General features: G+C 43.2%; 2 protein-coding genes across 2 annotated transcripts; one reads left to right on the forward strand and one right to left on the reverse strand.

The window, feature by feature from the left end:
- The first annotated feature begins 5,725 nt into the window (after window positions 1-5,725).
- Window positions 5,726-19,885, forward strand: klhl36 (kelch-like family member 36). Its single transcript, XM_042412776.1, has 9 exons — window positions 5,726-6,796; window positions 7,286-7,369; window positions 8,733-8,927; window positions 9,151-9,273; window positions 12,493-12,714; window positions 12,836-13,141; window positions 15,211-15,438; window positions 15,561-15,718; window positions 18,521-19,885. Exons 2-9 carry the CDS (start codon window positions 7,310-7,312, stop codon window positions 19,092-19,094), a joined length of 1,866 nt encoding a protein of 621 aa, XP_042268710.1. The 5' UTR covers window positions 5,726-6,796; window positions 7,286-7,309; the 3' UTR covers window positions 19,095-19,885.
- On the reverse strand, window positions 15,866-18,509 carry si:dkey-77f5.3 (uncharacterized protein LOC326903 homolog). The gene is made up of 2 exons (XM_042412777.1): window positions 17,612-18,509; window positions 15,866-17,512 (listed from the first exon to the last, which is right to left on the reverse strand). The coding sequence occupies exons 1-2, from the start codon at window positions 17,824-17,826 to the stop codon at window positions 16,774-16,776; spliced, it is 954 nt and encodes a 317-aa protein (XP_042268711.1). The 5' UTR covers window positions 17,827-18,509; the 3' UTR covers window positions 15,866-16,773.
- Window positions 19,886-21,053: the final 1,168 nt, after the last annotated feature.

Here is a 21,053-nt window from a genome sequence, read left to right on the forward strand (position 1 = left end):
TACAGCATCTGTCAGCCAGGGCCAGGGCTTGCATGTGTATGTGGGCTGCATGGTGTGCAGTGTAAAGTTCAGTGATGAGGTAGCAGGCTGAGCTGGTCAGTGCAGCAGGCAGACAGCACAGAGGTCAAAGGTCTTCTCTCTCCTCCAGGGAGTCTTGAGTCCATCAGTTTCGCCGGCTTTCTGTGGATGACTGACACTCAGGAGACTCCAGAGGACAGACCACCACCTCCCCAGCATGAGCTCTAGCTCTCTGGGCTGTCTTGTTACTGCATCATCCTGCCACCTGGTGGTCTAACAGCCATCAGACCCTCTTGTTAATGGATAAATTATTTCCAATGATTCTATGTCTCCTCCTCTCTTTCTGAATTTTCAGTTTGCTTTACTGGCATGACAGATAAAGACATATTTGTTGCCAAAGCATAAAAAAAGAAAATAGTTGGCAAAGAAAACAGTGGTGATTATGATACAAAATGAGAAAAGGATTATCAACAGTGAACATTGATGTAATGTGTTATGTTCCTAAGATGTACATCCATGTACCTGATTGATACAGTCAGATCAGACACAACATACACTGTATGTTACAATAATTATCTCATATGTTATATGTTATTAAAGACCATTAGATGTGTGTTGACAGGATATTTGTCATCTGTCTGTTGTTGTCTTGTGGCAGCAGGCTACAAAGTGATTCGAGATTCAAGATTCAAGATCCTTTTATTGTCATTCAGCAAAACATCAGTGATGCAGAGCAGAACGAAATTACGAGCATGGTCCTGTTAAAAACACAGATAAATAAAAAGAAAAACAGTATATAAAAAGAGAGCTCTATAAATAAATCTATATAAAAAACTGAATAATAAATAATAAATAATCTCTGGACATTGCACAGGTGTGAGGTGTAAGGAACGTAAACATGAAAAGAAAGGGGGAGAGTTGTTGCACATATGATTGTGTAATATTGCACATACATAAATAAATAATATTGCACATTTGCATAGCAGCTGCCTGGCTAGGGATGAGAGAAAAAGACTAAAAACACAAAAGCACAGTCTGCTATCAGACTGGTGAGCAGTCTGAAAGCAACCGGGTAGAAGCTGTTACTGAACCTAACAGCTGTACCTGCTTTACCTCCTGCCTGAAGGCAAGAGGGAGAACAGTTTGTTGCAGGGGTGAGTGGAGTCTCTCAGGATGCTGGTTGCTTTAGCCAGTAGGCGTTTTTGGGCCAGATCCTCTATGGGTGGCAGTGTGACCCCAATCATCCTTTCTGCTGTTCTCACCACTCTCCTCAGGGCCTTTCTGTCTGAGGTGTTAGAGTTTTCATACCAGAGAGGTGCTGCTGGTCAAAACATTCTCAATGGGGCCCCTGTAGAAGGTGGTGAGGATGGATGGATTGAGATGAGCCCTCCTCAGTCTCCGCAGGAAATGTAGACGCTGGTGAGCCTTTTTCACTAGAGAGGAGGTGCGCAGGGACCAGGACAGGTTATTGGCCACATGAATCCCCAGGAACTTAGTGTTCTGTATAGTCTCCACAGCAGTTCTATTGATGAGCATTGGGGTATGCATGGGCTGTTTCCTCCTGAAGTCAATCACCATCTCCTTGGTTTTTTCAATGTTCAGTACAAGGTTGTTGTTCCTGCACCAGTTTGCAAAGAGCTTCACCTCCTGAGCTGCTAGTCTTGTGGTTTTCCTTTTCTCCCGCAACAGAAAAATCATTTTCCATCATCTGATGGCTTCAATGGATGACACAGGTATGACTGTGAGGACGACTGGTTGCTGATGAAGGTCAAGCCAGCTGGTCCAGGGGTTTCACATCCACACAACACTGATAACTATGCAGTGGAGTGTGGTTCTGACTGGTTTAGATGGAGCCAAACTTTAACTGATCTTTTAAAATTTTGCACATGTAGGGGGGGATATTACAAGTCCCACATGCAGTGTTTGGTGTATTTTGAGGAGCCTTAATTATAGGTTCTATTTTGTATGTGTTCCGCCCTCTAATGGGCTTCACAATTGGTTTACTCTACAAGGCTCCGCCTTAGTACCAGAGAATGATCATTGCACTTACCGCCCAATCAGGAGGTAGCAACCGCACAGCACCCTCCCACTATAAAACCCCAGCGCTGCTCGTCTCCCTTTTTCACTCAACCACCTTGAGAACCAATTGTCTGCAAACTTCATTTCACCATCCAGTGTCACAGAAGAATCAAGGTGTCTGCTAGCAAGTCCTGCTTTGTGCCTCGCATATTCCACCTGTGGATTCTCCCGAATCCTGCCTCTGCTGCCTGGATTGGCATCATTAGGCCAAGGCTGATTCCTGCCCCGCCTGCAGGCAAAAGTTCACTGAGTCCCTCTGCTCCCTCCATGCTAGCCTGGTGCCAGTGGTGCAGGGCACGACAGCTCAGTCCAAGCCGTGGGATGAGTACAACGAGGAGAATGACCATTGCGTCTACAAGGAGGAAGACCCAGCATCCCTCTTCTGAGACGATGACCCTCTGGCAGCCCACTGCTATCTGCTCGAAGACCTGCCCAGGCTGTTTGCCTTGGCTGCCAAGAGGATGGCAACCCCGCCGCCACCACCATTGCCCTCCAGGACACTGAGTGAGGATTTCATCACAGGCCTCCTCGTCCAACCTCATGGGAGGCCTCGCCCTCATGTCGTCTCTCCCTAGATGGCAGCCATTCTCAGCTTCATACTATGTGAGTGGGACACTACGCTGTCCACTAAGCCCCCAGTGGTGGCCTACGGCTCGTATTCCACTGTCGAGGACTGGGAATGGGACAAGGGAGTGCCACCCATTGAGGACACAGTCAGGGTCTGCCTCCCCCCTTCCACCTCCCTCTGGCCTGGTGGTCGGCCATTGCTCCTGTCTGAGAGGGACAGAGTAATGGTCAGTTTTTTCGACTGCTGTTATGCTGGTTCCGCCGTGGTGGTAGCACTGGCCAACAACATGGCTTTCTTGGCAGGATCTCTGGACCGCCTCACACACCAGAAGACCAAACTGACTGCTCCAGAGATCGTGGAGGTGCAGACGACGGCGGCTGCACTCCTCCGTATGTCCTAGGCATTCACCATTGACAGTGGCTGCACCATGTGTGCTACTCAGGTGGGACACAAGCACTTCTGGCTGGGCCTGTCCACCCTGAGAGAGCATGAGCAGTGACTGCTGATGAATGCGTCCTTCTCCACCAAGTACCTGTTTGACAGGGACATCCATGTCATGATTGACTGGCCAGTGATGATTGTGTTTGCATGTGATGGCGGAGGTGGGAGCCGTGTGCAAGCTATCCCGACTGGCTTTGTGGCTTGGGGGAAAGATGGAGACCAAAACATGACAGCAGCGGAGCAGTTTTCCAGACAAACTAGCCCGCAGCCTGATAGGGTGAGTATTTTTTCCTTATCAGTTGTATACAGCGGGCCAAGGTGAAAGGCAAGGGCCTCACCTAGCCCCGAATATAAATTTTCCTTGTCGTTCTCTGCAACTGGCTCACCAGGGAACAGAGCAACGGATGCAGCAGTGTCATCGTCAGCCTTAGCCACTTCTCGGCCCTTTCTACCGGGGCCCCATGTGCACTCCATTCCGCAATGGGAGAGACAGGATGGGTGGGCCCATTCTAGTTGTCCCTGTGGCCCTCTCTCTGCCTGGCTAGACAAAACTCTGCAGAAGGGCTATTCACTGCAATTCTGCTGCCAACCTCCTCCGTTCAGCTGCAGCCCACTGCTATCTGCTTGAAGACCTGCCTGAGCTGTTTGCCTCGGCCGCCAAGAGGATGGCAACCTCACTGCCACCATCGCTGCCCTCCAGCACACTGAGTGAGGATTTCACCACAGGCCTCCTCACCCAACCTCATGGGAGGCCTTGCCCTCATGTTGTCTCTCCCTAGATGGCACCCATTCTCAACTACGCACTACGTGAGCGGGACACTCTGCTGTCCACTAAGCCCCCAGTGGTGGCCTATTCAGAACTGCAGTAGTCTGTTCAGAACTGCTAGCTGCTTTAGCTTAGCAGTTTAGCTTAGCAGTTAATGATGGCTTTCCTCTCTTCCTCTCACTCCTCTGCTCTCTCTTGCTCAGTGTGTCCAATGTTTAGCTATTCCTCTGCCTCCTTTAGTGATAATGTTACATGTAATAAATGCTGTTTATTTGCAGTGTTGGAAAACCAATTGTTAGCTACTGTAGTTAGCCAGCTGGCTGACCCAGGCTGACCAAGAGTAGGTCCTACTCCCCTGGCAGCTCCTGAGCAGCTGGGAAGCCAGGGTAGCTGGGTGACTGTCTGAAGGAAGCACAACCCTAAGCAGAAGCCCACAGTTCACCACCAACCAGTTCATGTTTCTGACAGGTTCTCCCCACTCAGCAACACACCTACTGAGAAACCAACTCTGATTATTGGCAATTCCATTGTGAGAAGGGTTGTAATGCCAGAGCTGCCTATTACTCAACATTAATAGAAGAGAATAAAAACAACAAACAAAAACTGGAAAAATAGATCATATTTCTCTCATTTTAGCTTCTCTGCATTGGCTCCCTGTAAAATCCAGAATAGAATTTAAAATTCTTCTCCTCACCTACAAAGCCTTTAATGGTCAAGCACCATCATATCCTAAAGAGCTCATAGTACCCTATAACCCCACTAGAACACTACACTCCCAGAATGCAGGCTTGCTTGTGGTTCCAAGAGTCTCCAAAAGTAGAATGGGCGTCAGAGTCATCTATCAGCTATCAGGCTCCTCTCCTGAGGAACAATCCTCTAGATTCAGTCCGGGGGGTAGACACCCTCTCTACATTTAAGAGTAGGCTTAAAACTTTCCTTTTAGATAAAGCTTATAGTTAGGGCCGGCCAGGCTTGCCCTCGACCAGCCCTTAGTTATGCTGCTATAGGCTGAGATTGCTGGGGGACTTCCAATTTTGCACTGACCTCCTCTCTCCTCCTCCTTCTCTCCATCTGTATCACAGGAGACCTTTGGCTGTGGACCACCTGCTAACCAGTAGTTACCTGGATGTAACTCCAGTTCTATGAGCATGTGCGGAGTCCTCTAACCACAATGATGAACAGTGCTAGCGCTGGGGTTTTATAGTGGGAGGTTGCTGCACAGTTGCTACTTTCTGATTGGGCAGTGAGTGCATAGATCTTTCTAAGGTGCCAAAGCAGAGCCTCGTAGGGGTAAACCAATAGCAAAGCCCATTAGAGGGCTCCACATGTACTCATACATCCAGGTAACTACTATTTTTCTGTATTGCCCCATAATTCACGTCACTAATAAACAGTTAATTATATAATTTGCCAGAATTTTATGAGTAAAGCTTTATTTCCCAAAAATGAGCTTTTTATTGCATATAAAGCTTTCCTGGCTTTATTGCGCAGGATCTCAGTGGTTCTCTGTCCTTCATTTTTTGTATGTGGTCCCATTAATGAGCCAAAATATTTATTCCAAGAGAAACAATATTTGAATGCAAGAAGCATGAAAACTTTGCTATTTATAAATTCATCTCATCTCATTGTTTGATTGGTCAGTTGAATAGAATTGTTTTCTGGATGGGTTTTTTCAAGCCCGTCAAGGTAAGCTAATTAATTAATAGAATAGAATAGAATAGAATAGAAAAGAAAATATTTTGTTGTCTTCTTTTTGCATGCAAAACGCAGAAATTTGTCTTTGGCTTGCATATGCAGAAATCTGCTATTAAAAAGAATACATTAAAACACATCATATCACATCCAGACAGGACACATTAAAATACATTTACATAAAAACAAAATAGAAGCCACATTAAAAGAAGCACTAGCACACAAGTACTTTGTGCTGAGGTAACAAGCTGGATTCAAAAAATGGCTGTCCTTATTGATTAAGATATTTTATGGCAACAGGGACAAACGACTTTTTATAGATGTTTTTCTTTGCAGAGGGGACTCTGTACCTTTGCCCCGCGGGCAGTAGCTGAAGGTGATGATTTAAGGGATGCAATCGTCTAAGATTTTGCCACTTAAGCTTTGGACTGCTTTGCCATGCTGATAGGACAGTTGGGTTTGTTTACAGCCTGTAATTGTACTGCCCAGTTAAACTATTTTGTCTTGCTTTTGACACTTACGTGCTCGAACCAGGACATGATGTTAAAAACGAGTATACATCCGGTTAACAGGTTTATGACGTCAAAATAAAATTGCAAAAATGAGGGGGTGACGAAGTTTTAAGAGTCTGAGTGTTCACAACTTTATTTTTGAGAGACCATCGGTTACTCTTCCAGTAGCTATTTTCAGATAATTCATTTAGAATCATCAAAATATTGTGAGATATGCCAACGATTTGTAATAATTCTTCAACTGAAAAAAGTCCAAACTTCTTAAAATTATTTTTTCAAGTTACAAGAAAGGGGTTATATGGCTTTCTGGTTTGTGATATTGTATTATATTAGTTTTTATTAATCTCGCTCCCTCCTTACATTCTTGAGTTTTGCGCTGTTTTTTCCGGAGTCATAACACAGAGGAGTTTATTTCGAAAACCTTAACCGGAAGTCTTTTTGTTTATTCATGCTAGCTGACACTATGCTACATTGAGCAGCTCTGTGGTGTAGGAAACTGTGTTTTTACTTGAATAAGTGTCTGCAGGAAGACAATGTGTTAAAAGAGAAGCTTTCAGGGAGCAGTCCGGCTTGTGTCGTCGTTGAAAAGTGTCGCATGTCGGACGTTTCCTCCAAAAAGTGCAGCTGCTTTTCCTTCCTGTGCTGAGCTGTGGCAACAAGAGATGCTGTTGACGGTATCACAGTGTAACCAGACGCCTTCTGATCCACCACACGTCTAATGTAAGAAACCAGAGTTTCAAAACTTAGCAGCTTGTCATTGACTGTGTGTGTGTGTGTGTGTGTGTGTTAGAGCAGCGGTTTCAACCTGGGGTCCGGGGACCCTCTGGGGTCCTCGATGGAGTTCTAGGAGGTCCCTAGAAAAATGGGGAAAATTTTAATTTCCCTATTATTTCATTGACTAGAAGTTAGCCCAGTCAGAGAATGTATAAGAATGTATATTCTGTTCATAGGTTTCACACTCTTCACTGTCAATCCGCCAATCTACAGTATAGACAGTTATGGAATAACTAAATCTTATCAGATGGGGATCCCTGAGACTACATCGCGGCCTGATGTGTATCAGTTTGGGGGTCCTTGACACCAAAAAGGTTGAGAACCACTGTGTTAGAGTGTCTTCACAGGGATAGAAGATGAGGAAAGTTAAATGTCATGCAGCCTTCCAGGTCCTGACTTCTAGTAGGGAGTAATGTGTATCTGTGTGTCTTTTAGAAGATGCCAGCCTAAGTGGACATAATGGACAATGGCAAACCGAGCCGTGTGTGTCGGCCCCAGCGGATCAGTGAATCTTCCAAGGTCAGTGTGTGTGTGTGTGATGACACACTGACACTCACATGTTAAATTAATAAAAAAGGCAGCACCACATTCATGTTAGCGAGGTCATCTGGCAGTAAACCTTCAGGGAGGACATTCAGTGACTTTTGCTGAGGCAGGACAGTTTCATTACAAGAATTTAGTATTAATGAACATGGAACTATTAGGATCAATCTTACCTTTTATGATCTCTGCATGTTACGTCCTAATTGTGAAGTGCAGTACGTAGTACATACTGTGACTGTTTTGTAAGCTGTTGCGTCAAATCTCTTAAGATCCCCTCCAGACATTTTCTAGGATATATAAAAATACTCTGCTTGGAATTATAAATTGTGTCCAACATAACAGTTTAGTCCCATTAAGACACCAGCATTTCAATGAACAGCCTTTAACAGATAGTCACAAAATAGTCTGCTCTAAGCAGTATTAATGATAGCAGTAATACTGTATTACTAGTATCAATTTTCAGCCAGCAGCACCTATACGGCTAGCCGCTAGCTTGGTCAGCACGGTGCATTTATAATCTATGGTTAACTGTGATAATGCTAATGCAAATTTTTGCTAGTGAAAAACTTGAAAAGCTTTTTGTACAACCAAATGCTGAATAAGACTTTTTTAGGCAATCAAAATGTTACAGTTACCTTTCATAAACCGAAAACAGAAAGAAATAGCAACAGCTACAGCTACGCCTTTACTCTGTGAATCTGGGGTTAAGGCATGGTTATGTTACCAAACCAATGTTGTTGCCATCGTAGCACCTGTCACTCAAAGCAGCCACACCCTTAATCATGCATAACTTAAAGCCTTAATAAAATTTGAACGGGTGGGTTATATAAAAATTCCTCCTGGAGGTTGCTGCTTGAGCATCACACACCTGAATTTTTGACCAAACTTTTGGCAGTCAAGTTGCATTGTGGGTAATGTAGGCACTAGGATTTGACAAGTAAGAAGAGTGAAAAAAGACAATATATCTGGTTCTGATGCATCAATTTTGATCCCTTTTTTAAAAAAACTGTCCATCATGAGTCTGACAGTGAATTACAATGACATTTCAGGTGAAAGTCAAACATTTGCAAATTGTACTGAAAGTGGCTTTAAGTGTGGGTGTTTTTAACTTTTTTGGATTGTGTATATGAGCACTATGGGATGTTAAAAGTGGGACAACTGTCACCCTGTTGTCCCAGTTAAAACAAGTTAATTATGAAAAGGAGACTGCTGCTGCTTCAATTATGACACATCATTTTAGAAATACAGAAAGAGTTAGATAAGATATAATGAGAACTTTGTGGTTAAAAAAATCTGTCTCAGAGGACCTTCCACAAACTTACACAAACTGTGTTGGCAGGTGTTCCGCTGGGCCGATCAAGGTACGGAGGTGTTACAGGGCCTCAATGCCCAGCGACAGCACGGCCAGTTCTGTGATGTGATGCTGGTGGCAGACGACCAGCGGGTCCCTGCTCACCGAGCCCTGCTGGCCGTCTCCAGCCCATACTTCCACGCTATGTTCACTCTGGGCATGAGGGAGGAACGCCAGGCAGAGGTACTGTACTGGGGATGATGCAAGGTGTTTTCAGACAGGAAATGTAGACCATTTGAGCCATTGTTTTGTTTGTCCACCTGCTGTCCCTTTATTATTATTCTAATAAATGCAGTTCTCTTGCTTTCTCTGTGTCTGTGTTCATGTGATAAATGTTAGTTAGATGAAGTATACTATCATACTTCAGCCTCTTTAATGACACCCACTGTCCTCTTCCTGTCTGCAGGTGGAGCTGGTTGGGATGTCCTACATTGGTCTGAAGGCTGTAGTGGACTTCCTGTACAGCGGAGAGCTGCCCTTGGATGGAGGAAATATTGATTATGTCCTGGAAGCTGCCCACCTGCTACAGGTAACAGACTGTTCAAGGTCATTTCACATTGTTTAAGAGCAATGTGAATTGCTTGAACATGCCCCCTTTGCATATTCAAAACATACATTCAAAACTTGATGCACATCTCCTTCCCTTGCCTGACACTGACACTCTCAACCCCCCTCAGCTCCAGCATCCCTCTATCATCTCCCTTGACTTTGTTGCTAGAGATGCCAGTCAGGTTTTAGGGCCCCAATCCTGATCCAGGTCCTTTAAAAGTCCAATAAATGAAACTGAGCCTCACTGGATGTCAGCAAACAACTATGTGCTGACAGTGGGCAGTGGATGAAGTCACACTCCCTCTGTGTGTGTTGTTATCCGAGCTTCTCTGTTCTTTGTTTTGGTAGCCACACCAGCCGCGTGTGCACAGTAGTGCATGTGAGTTCCCCCGTGTCCTCCATGTCTGTTACCAAGATGGCAGCCGGGTCACAGACTTTCTCAAACTACAGCTAAACAGTACACTAAAATATTTCTATTTTGTTTCTGAAATCATTTGAGGCAAGTGCAATGCACTAACAGAATCCTGATCCACATTTGATCAGCACTGCCTAGTTTGACAGTTTGATCTTAGTTTTGTGAGTTGTCGACTTTCTTTTTTTTTTTTCCAACTTTATTGAGTGAACAACACACGTTTGTTTTGGTCTGAGATGTTGGTGCTCTAGTGCGACATCTAGTGGCTGAATGTCGTGTATTGCAACTTTGATATTGTGTATATGCTGATAACAAGTCTGATTCAATACTTTAGACTCTTTAAATAATGATTAAATATATATCTGACATATGGAATTTACAGGTGCAGCCTTCTAAATTTGGCTCACCACCAATCGTGAGAGGACAGTGTTTCTGGTGTTACAGATTAAAGGGTCCTCCCTTACAAATGATCTTTGTAGTTCAGACACAGCTGCAGAAAGCACTGAAACTGACAACAGCAATGTTTAATTGGGCTGTCAGCTGATATGACTTTCCGCCACCACTATTTGTTGTTGTTTTAACCATGTGGCAACCTCTGGAGCTGAAAAATGAAGCCAACATGGAAGTGCCAAAAACTGCAGTTACCTAACCCTAACCCTAACCCTGAATGGCCACTTGAGGCTGGCACCAAAAGCAAGTCCTCATAGACCCCCATGTTAAAATGCCCAACTTACCAAAAACAGTTTTGGTCACTAAAGCTAATTTCACCAATCATGACAACTGTATGGGGTGTGAATTTTTATATAACTCACCTGTTTAAATTTTATTAAGGCTTAAAGTTATTCATAATTAAGGGCATGGCTGCTTGGAATAACAGGCGCTACCACAGTGACATTGTTGGTTAGGTTACGTAACCATGGTCCCAGATTCACAGAGTATAGACGTAGCCGTAGCTGTTGCTATTTCAGTGTGTTTTCAGTTCATGAAAGTTAATTGTAACATTTTGGTCACCTAAAAAAGTTTTGTTTAGCATTAGGTTGTACTAAAAGACCCTCTAAGGAGGCATGGCAAGTTTATTTGTATAGCACATTTAACAACAAGGCAATTCAAAGTGCTTTACATAGTGCATAAAAGGCATCAAGACAGACTATAAAAGCAACACAAGCAAAAAGACATTTAAATACAGTTAAAAAGAGTTAAATTTGGAAATAAAGAAGCTAAAAAAGAATAAGACAGATAAAACAGGAGAATAAAAGTTACAGTGCAATGTAAGATATTAACCCTCAAATTTGGTTTAATCAAAGGCAGCAGCAAACAGAAAAGTGTTCAGCTGTGATTTAAAAAAAGAACTGAGAGTTGCAGCAGACCTGCAGTTTTCTGGGAGTTTGTTCCAGATATGTGGAGCATAAAAACTGAACGCTGCTTCTCCATGTTTAGTTTTCACTCTGGGGACAGAAAGCAGACCTGTCCCCGACGACCTGAGAGGTCTAGATGGTTCATAATGTAGCAGCAGATCAGAGATGTATTTTGGCCCTAAACCATTTAGTGCTTTATAAACCAACAGCAGTATTTTAAAATCAATTCTTTGACAGACAGGAAGCCAGTGTAAAGATCTGAGAGCTGGAGTGATATGATCCACTTTCTTGGTCTTAGTGAGGACTCGAGCTGCAGCTGTCTGATTGATTTTTTTAGGGAGACCTGTAAAGACACTGTTACAGTAGTCGAGTCTACTGAAGATAAATGCATAGACAGGTTTTTCCAAATCCTGCTGAGACATAAGTCCTTTAATCCTTGATATATTCTTTAGGTGATAGTTGGCTGACTTTGTAATTGTCTTAATGTGGCTGTTGAAATTCAGGTCTGAGACCAAGATTTCTGGCTTGGTTTGTAGTTTTAACATTATCTGTTGAAGCTGAGTGCTGACTTTTCATCGTTCTTCCTTGGCTCCAAAAACAATTGTCTCGAGGAAAGGACTGGATTTTGATCAAGTTTATTTTAGAGAGTATGATCCATTAAAATATGCCCAGATCTGCCCAGATATCAATCCTTACCGATACAAATCGGTTCAAGAACATCTTTAGAATCAGAATCGCTTATCAATTGATAGTATAATAAAGTGACTTTACATTTGCGCATTTACATACTGAAATAAGTGGATTTAGTGTTAAGTTACTCTTTAGAGTAACTTTTTTGACCACTGGGGGAAGCAAACAAGCTGGTAACACCATGTTGACTTATTATCACCTTATAAAGTTTTCATGGTGAAGATATTAGTAGTTGCCTATTTACACATTCAGCAGACAGAGTGGAGTTGTGTTTGTGTCCACCTGACGAATGTAAGTCCAATATTCCTTCTCCTTTTAGCTCTGTTTTCGTCACCAACTCCTGACAAAAAAAATATCTGGTTCTTTTGCTGGTAAATGCTCCACTATGTTCACCAGCTAGTCGCTAACTGTGTCTGTCTGCTATTTGGTGCTGGATTTATCAAAATGAAACTGTAAAGTTGAAGACCGTAAAACCAAAACAATGAGCTGAAAGATGCTAAAATGCGGAGCTCAGCTTACAGATATAGAAGTTTTCTATGTAGTGTTGTATGTATACTGTATATGCTAATCCAAATACCAGCCTTATCTTTATATCACTTCTGACTATTTTTATGGTCTGTAAAGATGCAGCTGGTTACCACTACTTTATTTGTTATAGTGTCCATAAAAAACTATTTCTGATTTCTGAATCAGAATGGTATGTCTAACACATTGCTGTCATGACAATAATGCTGTGGTTCAGGTGTGGCGAGTGGTGGATTTCTGCTGCCAGTACTTGGAGCGGGAGGTGAGTGAGGACAACTACCTGTACCTGCAGGAGCTGGCTCTGCTCTACAGTCTGGAGCGACTCGACACCTTCATCGACCACTTCATCCTCACACGGTTCTCTACGCTCTCTTTCACCCCCGACTTCCTTTGCAACATGCCTTTACATAAGCTCACCTCCTACCTCTCCAGTGGCCAGGTAAGTACTGAAGGTTGTTTATATGTTCAGATGGAAAGCTTATTCTTGATCATTGAAACTATCTCGTAAGATGATGAGAAACCATGGTAAGCAATCTCTGAGCTCCTCTCATCATCATCAGGTCCAGCACGATAGCGAGCAGGCGCTGCTCCAGGCTGCCCTGCAGTGGCTCAGCCAGACTCCTGAGCGGACATCCCACTCCAGACAGCTTCTCTCCCACATCCGCTTCCCCCTGATGCCAGTCGGGGACCTGGTGGGCCGGGTGCTGCCGGCAGTGCGGGCCCTGCTGCCAGAGGAGGCTGGCTGCGAGGCCCTCGTGGAGGAAGCGTTGGAGTACCATGCCACCCCCAGCGCCCAGCCGCTCCTGCAAACTGGACGCACCACGCTGAGGGGAGGAGTAGAACGGCTGCTGCTGATTGGAGGAGAGGTACACTGGATCATTTTGATGATGATGATGACTAAGGGCCCTATCTTACACCCGGCACAGAGCGTCGCTAAGCGCAGCGCAAGTGTCTTTGCTATTTTAAGACCGACGCAGTTGTCATTTTCCTGTCCAGCGCCCATATTGTTAAAATAGCAAAGGCACTTGTGCCCATCAGAGCACTCATGGGTGTGTTGGTGTAAAAGTAAGGTGTGGTCAGGCGCATTGTTGGCGCATTGCTATCTTTAGGCAGCAGAGAGCGATTGTGCTATTGGCCAACAAAAACCTGGTCTGAAGTCAATGGTGCATTTCAGGACAATAATGTGCGCCTACAGAGGCACAACATACACTCTGCTTGTTACACACACAGGACGCGCAGCAGCACAAACATGCAAAAGGTAACAAATAAGAGGATTACAATGTGAAAGATTATTATTGTGTATATTAATATATTTTAAAAAATACATGTCTTAGTCATAATATTTATCAGAATTAACTAATCGCAGTAATGATGGATTAAATTGTTTAATTATTTGACCAAATCATGGCAATACACATAGGTATTTAAACAGGCGGACAACAACGGATCAGACACAGATCGACTTTCCTGCTACATCAGTACATGATGACATGAGGAACACATGAGGAAATAAATGAGGTGAAAACAATGATTAAACTAAAGAAGGAAATCTGCACAGCTTCTAGCTGCTGCCAGCAGCAGCCGGATCAGAACCTTGGAGAGCTGATCAAGTCCTGATAACTGTGTTGATGATTCTTTACATGATTAAAATTAATGATTTAATTTTTGAACAATATTTAACAAATATTCTTAAACATTTTTGAGAGTACAGTGATCAGGTTTCCATACTTTCAGCAATTAAAACCCCACTGATTTGACCTGTTACTCCATGACTGAACGAAACGATTTTAATGAAACCAAATTAGAAAAATAAACCTTTTCAAAAACCAAAGATAAATTTGCAACAAATTAATGAACAGGATCTTAAACTGGTGGTCTGTGGCTGACCACGGGAGGGTCCAGGAGCAGCAGGGGCCAGTGTGCTCGTTATGGATCGTGCGCTTTCACTTTGTGCATGAGCAGATCTGTTTCCTCTGCAGAGAAGCAAATGCGCCATCATAATAGCAATCCACCAAGGTGCGCAAGCGCACTTGGTTCTTAAAGGGAATGGGAGATGACACTGTGATTGGTTTATTGCATGTTACACCGAAAACACACCCATGATTAATTAGGACACTACGGACAACCCCTTTGAACCATGCGCCTGGTGCATTGACCATTTTTCCGCCGTTAAAATAGCAAAAGTGGATTTGGACACACCCTAAATGCAATTGCGCCATGTGCTTCAGACCGGGCGCTTTAGATTGTTAAAATAGGGCCCTTAATGTTTAGAGATATCAAATCTGATGTAGCCATTTACAGTATTTAGTTTATATTAAATGCTCACTTCTATAGAAAAAAATCAGCATTTTGTTAAATTTGTGAAAAATAGTGAATAACATACTGAATACATTAGGAAATTAAAGTTGATAGTAGAGCTGTAGACTTGAGAGTTGGACTCAAGTCAAAATTAAGTCGCAAAAATAAAGACCTGAGACTTGATGCTTGACTTCACACCTTTGATTTTGAGACGAGTGACTTGACTTGGACTTGTCCATAAAGACTTGAGAATATTGTAAGAGATGTCACATGCTACCGTAAGACATGTAACTTACCATTGAAAGACGTTCGACTGGATATTAAAGTACTTCTGAACTGACTTAAACTTGTTGACTTGAATGTTGAAACTTTATTTGACTATTGCTATTCTAAGAGTTGTGATTTGACTTGGACTCGTCCTTAAAAACTTGAGACTTGCTATTTTACTTAGGATTTGTCTTGAATGGCTAGAGACGTGACTTAGATTTTTAATGACCACAACTGACACAAGTTACAACAAACACTTTAAAAAACTAACTCAGCTAAAGCAGCAATTCTACAACTGAGCTCCTGTGAACCATCTGTTAGCTGGAACAGAAACTCATTATATTCCTGTAACCTGTCTTTACTTCTTCAGGTATCAGAACGTGGAGAGGAGCTGAGTGCTAATGTTTGCGGGCTGGACAGTGAAACAGGCAGCTGGGAGGTGGAAACTGAGCTGCCAGCCCAGCGGAGCCACCACTGCCTGGCAGTGCTGGGCGGCTTCATCTTCGCTGCTGGCGGCAGCTCGTCCAGGGATAATGGCGGAGACGCTGCTTGTAACCTGCTATACAGATATGACCCCCGTCACAACCAGTGGACCAGGGTACTGTACCAAAGAGCCAGTTCCTCCTAAATCAGATACTTTCTGTTTACAAAGGCAGGGTATTTTGCCTTTTTGCAGCTACTAACTAGCTCAGAAACAGTGACAGTGTGATGTTCTTCCAGGGTGCTCCAATGAACCAGCGACGGGTGGATTTTTACCTGGGAGCGGTGGGAGAGTGCCTGATTGCCGTGGGTGGCAGGAATGACACTGGAGCTTTGTCCTCTGTGGAGGTTTACTGCCCCGCTGAGGACTGCTGGTCCTATGTTGCAGGACTGCCCAGGTACAGTAGGAACACCAGTTACCACTGGTGTTTTGTGGCATCATTTCTGCCACCTTCATCGAGTGTCCTGGTGCCACTCATAGTGATTAACCCACGGATAATTAACACTAATTGACCCCTTAAGCTCTACAGAGCTTTAAAGCTTGAGGTTTGCGGGCCACATGCTGTCTCTCAGTATGCAGATGTTTTCAGTAAAAAAGCTCTGACAGACCCACTGTACGCTACCTGCCCAGCAATAAACAGCATACAGATAAAATTAGCAACTAACTGGCAAACAGGGCGGGGTATTCAGCAACAACAAACATTAAAGTTACATTATTGCCAAAGCTAAATCACATATTGTTGAATAATTCATGCTTCTTACAGTATTTTTATGACTGATGTATCACCTTCAAAACACTAATCTGATTTGTAATAAGTTTACCTTTGAACATTAATAAGCCTATCAGCTATATGTTGTTGTTTTTGTTTGTACATACACCATGCTTTTAATTACTGCAGGACAAGAATCAAATAGAATAATAATATAGCAGCTATAAAAAAAGTACAAGCTTTAACTCAGACGTTCTTCAGACATGTGTCCTCCATTCTCTAAACACACAATTTGTGAAATTTTACTTCAGTGGGTTTGTGTCTGCATCTGTTTAGGCAAGTCATTAATGCTGAATAGCCAGCTGTTACACACATTTTCACCTCTGTCCCTCCATTTCAAGTAGCTCATCTGATTTGAATGAAGGTGATACCCATTTGAATAGCGAGCCAACCTGGACAAAAAGATGCGTTATTTTTGTTTGTGAGAGAATAAAACACAGAGGAATGGTTTGTAAAAAACAAAGTAATGTGTTTATTTCACATGCACAGTAGAAAAGTTAAATAAGGAAGTTTTGATCTATTCTATACTCTTCTGTAATGTGTGAAGTTCATTAGGATAAGTGATTTAATAAAAAACATAAACAAGTCAAAGAAAAATAACAATGAACGACACACTATCATTTGAATGGCAACACCATCACTTGTGGGCATAAGTGTGTGTGTTGGTATTGTCAGAAATGTGTTCATTTTCCACTCTGCCCTCCTTTGTTCTCAACAACCAGTGTCAGTACTGTTGATAAGCCTGTAATAACTTCATTACACAAATCTCGAGTCAGTTTTTTCCCCCAAAAGACCTCTATGGCTCGGGCGAGCTCAAGCTTTGTGCCTGGCTTTGCCTCTTTTCGGATGAAGTCTTTCATTGACTGCCAAACAAGCTCGATAGGGTTCAAATCTGGTGACGCTGGTGGAGTCCTCACCCAGTTTATTCCCTCCGACATGATGCAAGCTGCAGCAGCGGTGTGCTTTGGATCATTGTCCTGGAAGAAGCGATGATTTGACCCAAAATGTCTCCTAATGTATGGTGCTGCAGCTTCTTTGATGATGGTGTTCTCAAAATATTGTCTGTCCATGACTCCCTCAAAAATGACCATAGGACCTGCACCGTGTCGTGAAATCATTCCCCAGACATGGAGATTTATGGGATGTTTGCTCTTCACTGCTACCATTGTTTTGCCTGTAAAAAGAACATCATGCCACGTCTCCCCAGACTCCAGCCACTCAAGAGCTTGCTTAAGTCTTGCATCTGTGTTGTGGTCTCTTATCACCGGGCAGACGTTGGTCTTTCCAAGTTTTCTGCGGACTCGGCGTATACTGGTCAGGCTCAGCTGAACACCAAAATCCGCTTCAATTTTCTGCTGTACATCATCAACGCTCATCTCATCGCTGGCCTTTGTCATCTCATCAATAGCAGTCAGGATATTACTGTTGAAGTCAGGGAAACAGTAGACAATGACAAACTTTCTGTATATACAATAACAAATTTCATCAACTAATGTACAAATGATTCTTTTGGCTGCTTACTGGTGCAGTTTCCTCGGACAGCAGCGGCGGGGTTGTCTCTCCTTGAAGTGATATCTCACAGTTCTCAGTGAAACTTTAATGCCCAGGCTTGCAAAATGTTGCTGGATCTCCTGTGATGATTTTCCATTGGCCCGCATGACACGAATCTGTTGGGAGTTCTCTCTGTTGATGTGCGTCATCTCTGCTGAGCATTGTGATTGCAGGGGCTGCTTCATACACACTTATAGTACACACAAGTGGGTGTGTTCCAACCAACTTTTGCCATTGGATAATGCTTCTCTGAATATCACACCGTGCAACTGTAGAGCCCAAACACCATTAGCATTAGAGTGCATCTTTTTGTTTGCACTTAACAGCCTAAACTACTGCTAATGTGGTGCCCAAACACCATTAGCATGAGCATTGTTTTGTAAATGGTCAGTGAAACATGCACGCACACAGTTCTTTTCACTGCTTTGTAGGATAGATCGTTATGAATGATGACCTGCCTCAGAAATGATAGTCCCTTAAATACTCTGTAGTCAGCTCTGTTATCGCCAGTTGTGTTCAGTTTTGAGTGAGATACCGTAGACACATTAAGACCCATTTTCTTACATTTAAATAAAAACAGAGATGTGTGATTGGCTGCATTACCACACAAATTAAGGAAGCAGGGACACAGTGTAAAGTAAGCTTCTTGCCTTCTACCAAACAGATATATGTGGACCACCATTTACACTGAATTTATGAAAGAAGACTTTTTATCCAGTTTTAAGCCACATTTTAACTACACACTTTTTAGATCTTGGTTGTTTTTAATTATATATTTTAACCAGATGAAAGTTTTGCCAGCTTTCTGTTTCTTAATGTTCTTTGTGGTTGTTGTATTTATCTTCAGCTTTAAAAGGTGTTTAAATCTGTCTTTTTTAGGTTTACTTACGGTCATGCAGGGACGGTCCACCGTGGTGTGGTCTACATCTCAGGTGGTCATGACTATCAGATCGGACCATACCGCAGAGAAGTCCTGAGTTATGATCCGTCACGGGACGTTGATATGTGGGTTGAGTGCCAAGCTATGTCTCTGGCTCGGGGCTGGCACTGCATGGCCTCCCTCAACCACCTCATCTACGCCATTGGGGGCAGCGACGACCACGAGGACACCACTGAGCGCTTTGACATCCTGCAGGTGGAGTCCTACGACCCACGCAGCAGCCAGTGGACCCGGGTGGCGCCACTGCTGCTGCCCAACAGTGAGGCGGGGCTTGCGGTTTGGGCGGGGAGGATCTACGTGCTGGGTGGCTACAGCTGGGAGAGCATGGCATTCTCCAGAGCCACTCAGGTGTACGACCCTGACAAAGGCTCATGGAGCAGAGGGCCTGATTTCCCGAAACGCATCGCGGGGGCTTCGGCATGTGTGTGCCTTGTGAAGCCCTCACCATCATCACCCTCTCCAGAGAGGAAGAAAATAGGACACAGGGTGAAAAGAAGATCAGACCCCACGTAGCATGAGCAATGAAGGACTTTTCTCTTTGTCTAAAAGTACAAGGCCTGACTTTTTGCTGAAAAACAGTCACAGCTCTGATACAAAATCTGTAAAAGGAGTGAAACATTTTATGTCCCCTACATGAGTGGGGAGGGGTTATGTGTTGGACTATTTCTTGGCCAGGAGAGGCAGCTGGCACTTGCAGAGAAATAGTCAAGCACTTTGGACCTTGGACCAACTGTTGGACAGAGCCAAGCTAGCTGCCTCCTGTTTCATGTCTTTATGCTAAGCTAAGCTAAGCTAACCAGCAGTCTCATTGCCAATCTCCGCCTCATCTCCTCTGTGGCTGTGCACACTGTTTGCAACCATTCATGAGTACATTATTAAATAAATTTACGACAGTGCCCTCTGCACTGTGGGCAAATCTACAGCAAGCAGAGTGGAAAGTCACAGGATGTTTGGCTTAAAATCAGGCAAACCTGGCAGATTCCTTTGTACACTTGTGATCATATTTGAGCCGTTTAAATATAAAACCTGAGTTCACTACCTTGTCGTGTTACCACAGTATAACCAGCATATATTGTGATGTTTGTTTTACTTATTTGCTATAGCAGACCAAGCAGCCACTACCACAATTGAGGCCGAAGCCTATGTAGAAATACCTTAAAGCGAGACGCTCCAATTGACTTCCATTCTAAAAGCCTCAACTTCTCTTTAGAAATACTGTGAATATATTTGAGTCATTATGGTCTCAATTGCTAAATTCAGGCCGTCTAATAAGTGTGCTGGTGGTCATTTGGGAAATTATTGCTTTTTTAATAAGATTTGAAGACTTAAAGTAGCTTTGATTTCTGCCGTGTGGGTGTTGATTGACTGCTGTGACTGACAGTTGGCTCACTTGCTGCTCTTCCCGGGTCAGGGACTGACACAGAGTCGCACTATTGTCACAATATTTCACTAAGTTTAATGTTACTTGATTACAGTACCTGCCCTGTTAGCACAATTTAATAGTACAGTAGTACCTACTAGGGATGCAATGATTATAGATTTTGATGGTACGATTATAGTCTGAGGAAAAATCACAGTTTCACGATTATCATGCATTAATTTATTTCGCAATACTGCAGATGGATAAAATCACTTGAGCATGTTTTGTTTTGAAGAGGGAGCAAAAGACACACACTTGACCAAGAATTCCGCCGCCTGCAGTCTGCTGGTTGTGCCTATAGACATTTTTTTTAACACAATGTCTAATTTTAATTTACCTCACAGTATAACCATTGTTCATTGAATAATAATGTACCATAATGTCCCTTTTGTAGAGTGAGAACAGAAACACTCAGTGTAGCTCAGCCTATGCGGTTACAAAACCATGACATTTTAAAAGGAGGTTAATTGTGAAATCGGTCACTGCATCCCTAGTACCTTGAGTAGCAGATTGTGTTCCCTTAACAAAATAATATCATTTTGTTCAAACCAGGAGCCAATTATCAAAAAGTCATGCACAATGGGTGCAAACACCGACTGTGATGTTTCATATTTTAGTAGTCACACCCTAGGTTTTAACGCCAGCTGCAGTTACACAGTTGCAGAGCTTTGCGGGTGCTCAGGTGATATTTCAAAGAGTGGTGCAAGATCAATGCAGAGGCCTTGTTTAGGGGATTGGAAAAGGCAAGAAAGAAATAACATTTTAAAATGTTTCAGTGGCAGAACATCTGCAAGAACTACTAACACTGTACGCTGGAGCATTAGCACTATACAGTGCTCCTCTTGTCAATATTATTATATATACATAATAATATATCGGGTAAGGTGAGCAGCTTGGTGGGTTACATTCCCAAAAAGTTAATGTTGTCCTGTCAATTCATCATTCATCAGAGCTCCAGGGTCAGACTGCCTTACAGGACTAATAGAAGAGGAATTGACATTGTCTAATAAAGTAATACAATGTATCCACTGCTTCTGGAATACAGAGCTGCA

This window comes from Thunnus maccoyii, chromosome 5, assembly GCF_910596095.1.
Source record: "Thunnus maccoyii chromosome 5, fThuMac1.1, whole genome shotgun sequence".
Taxonomy (NCBI): Eukaryota; Metazoa; Chordata; class Actinopteri; order Scombriformes; family Scombridae; genus Thunnus; species Thunnus maccoyii.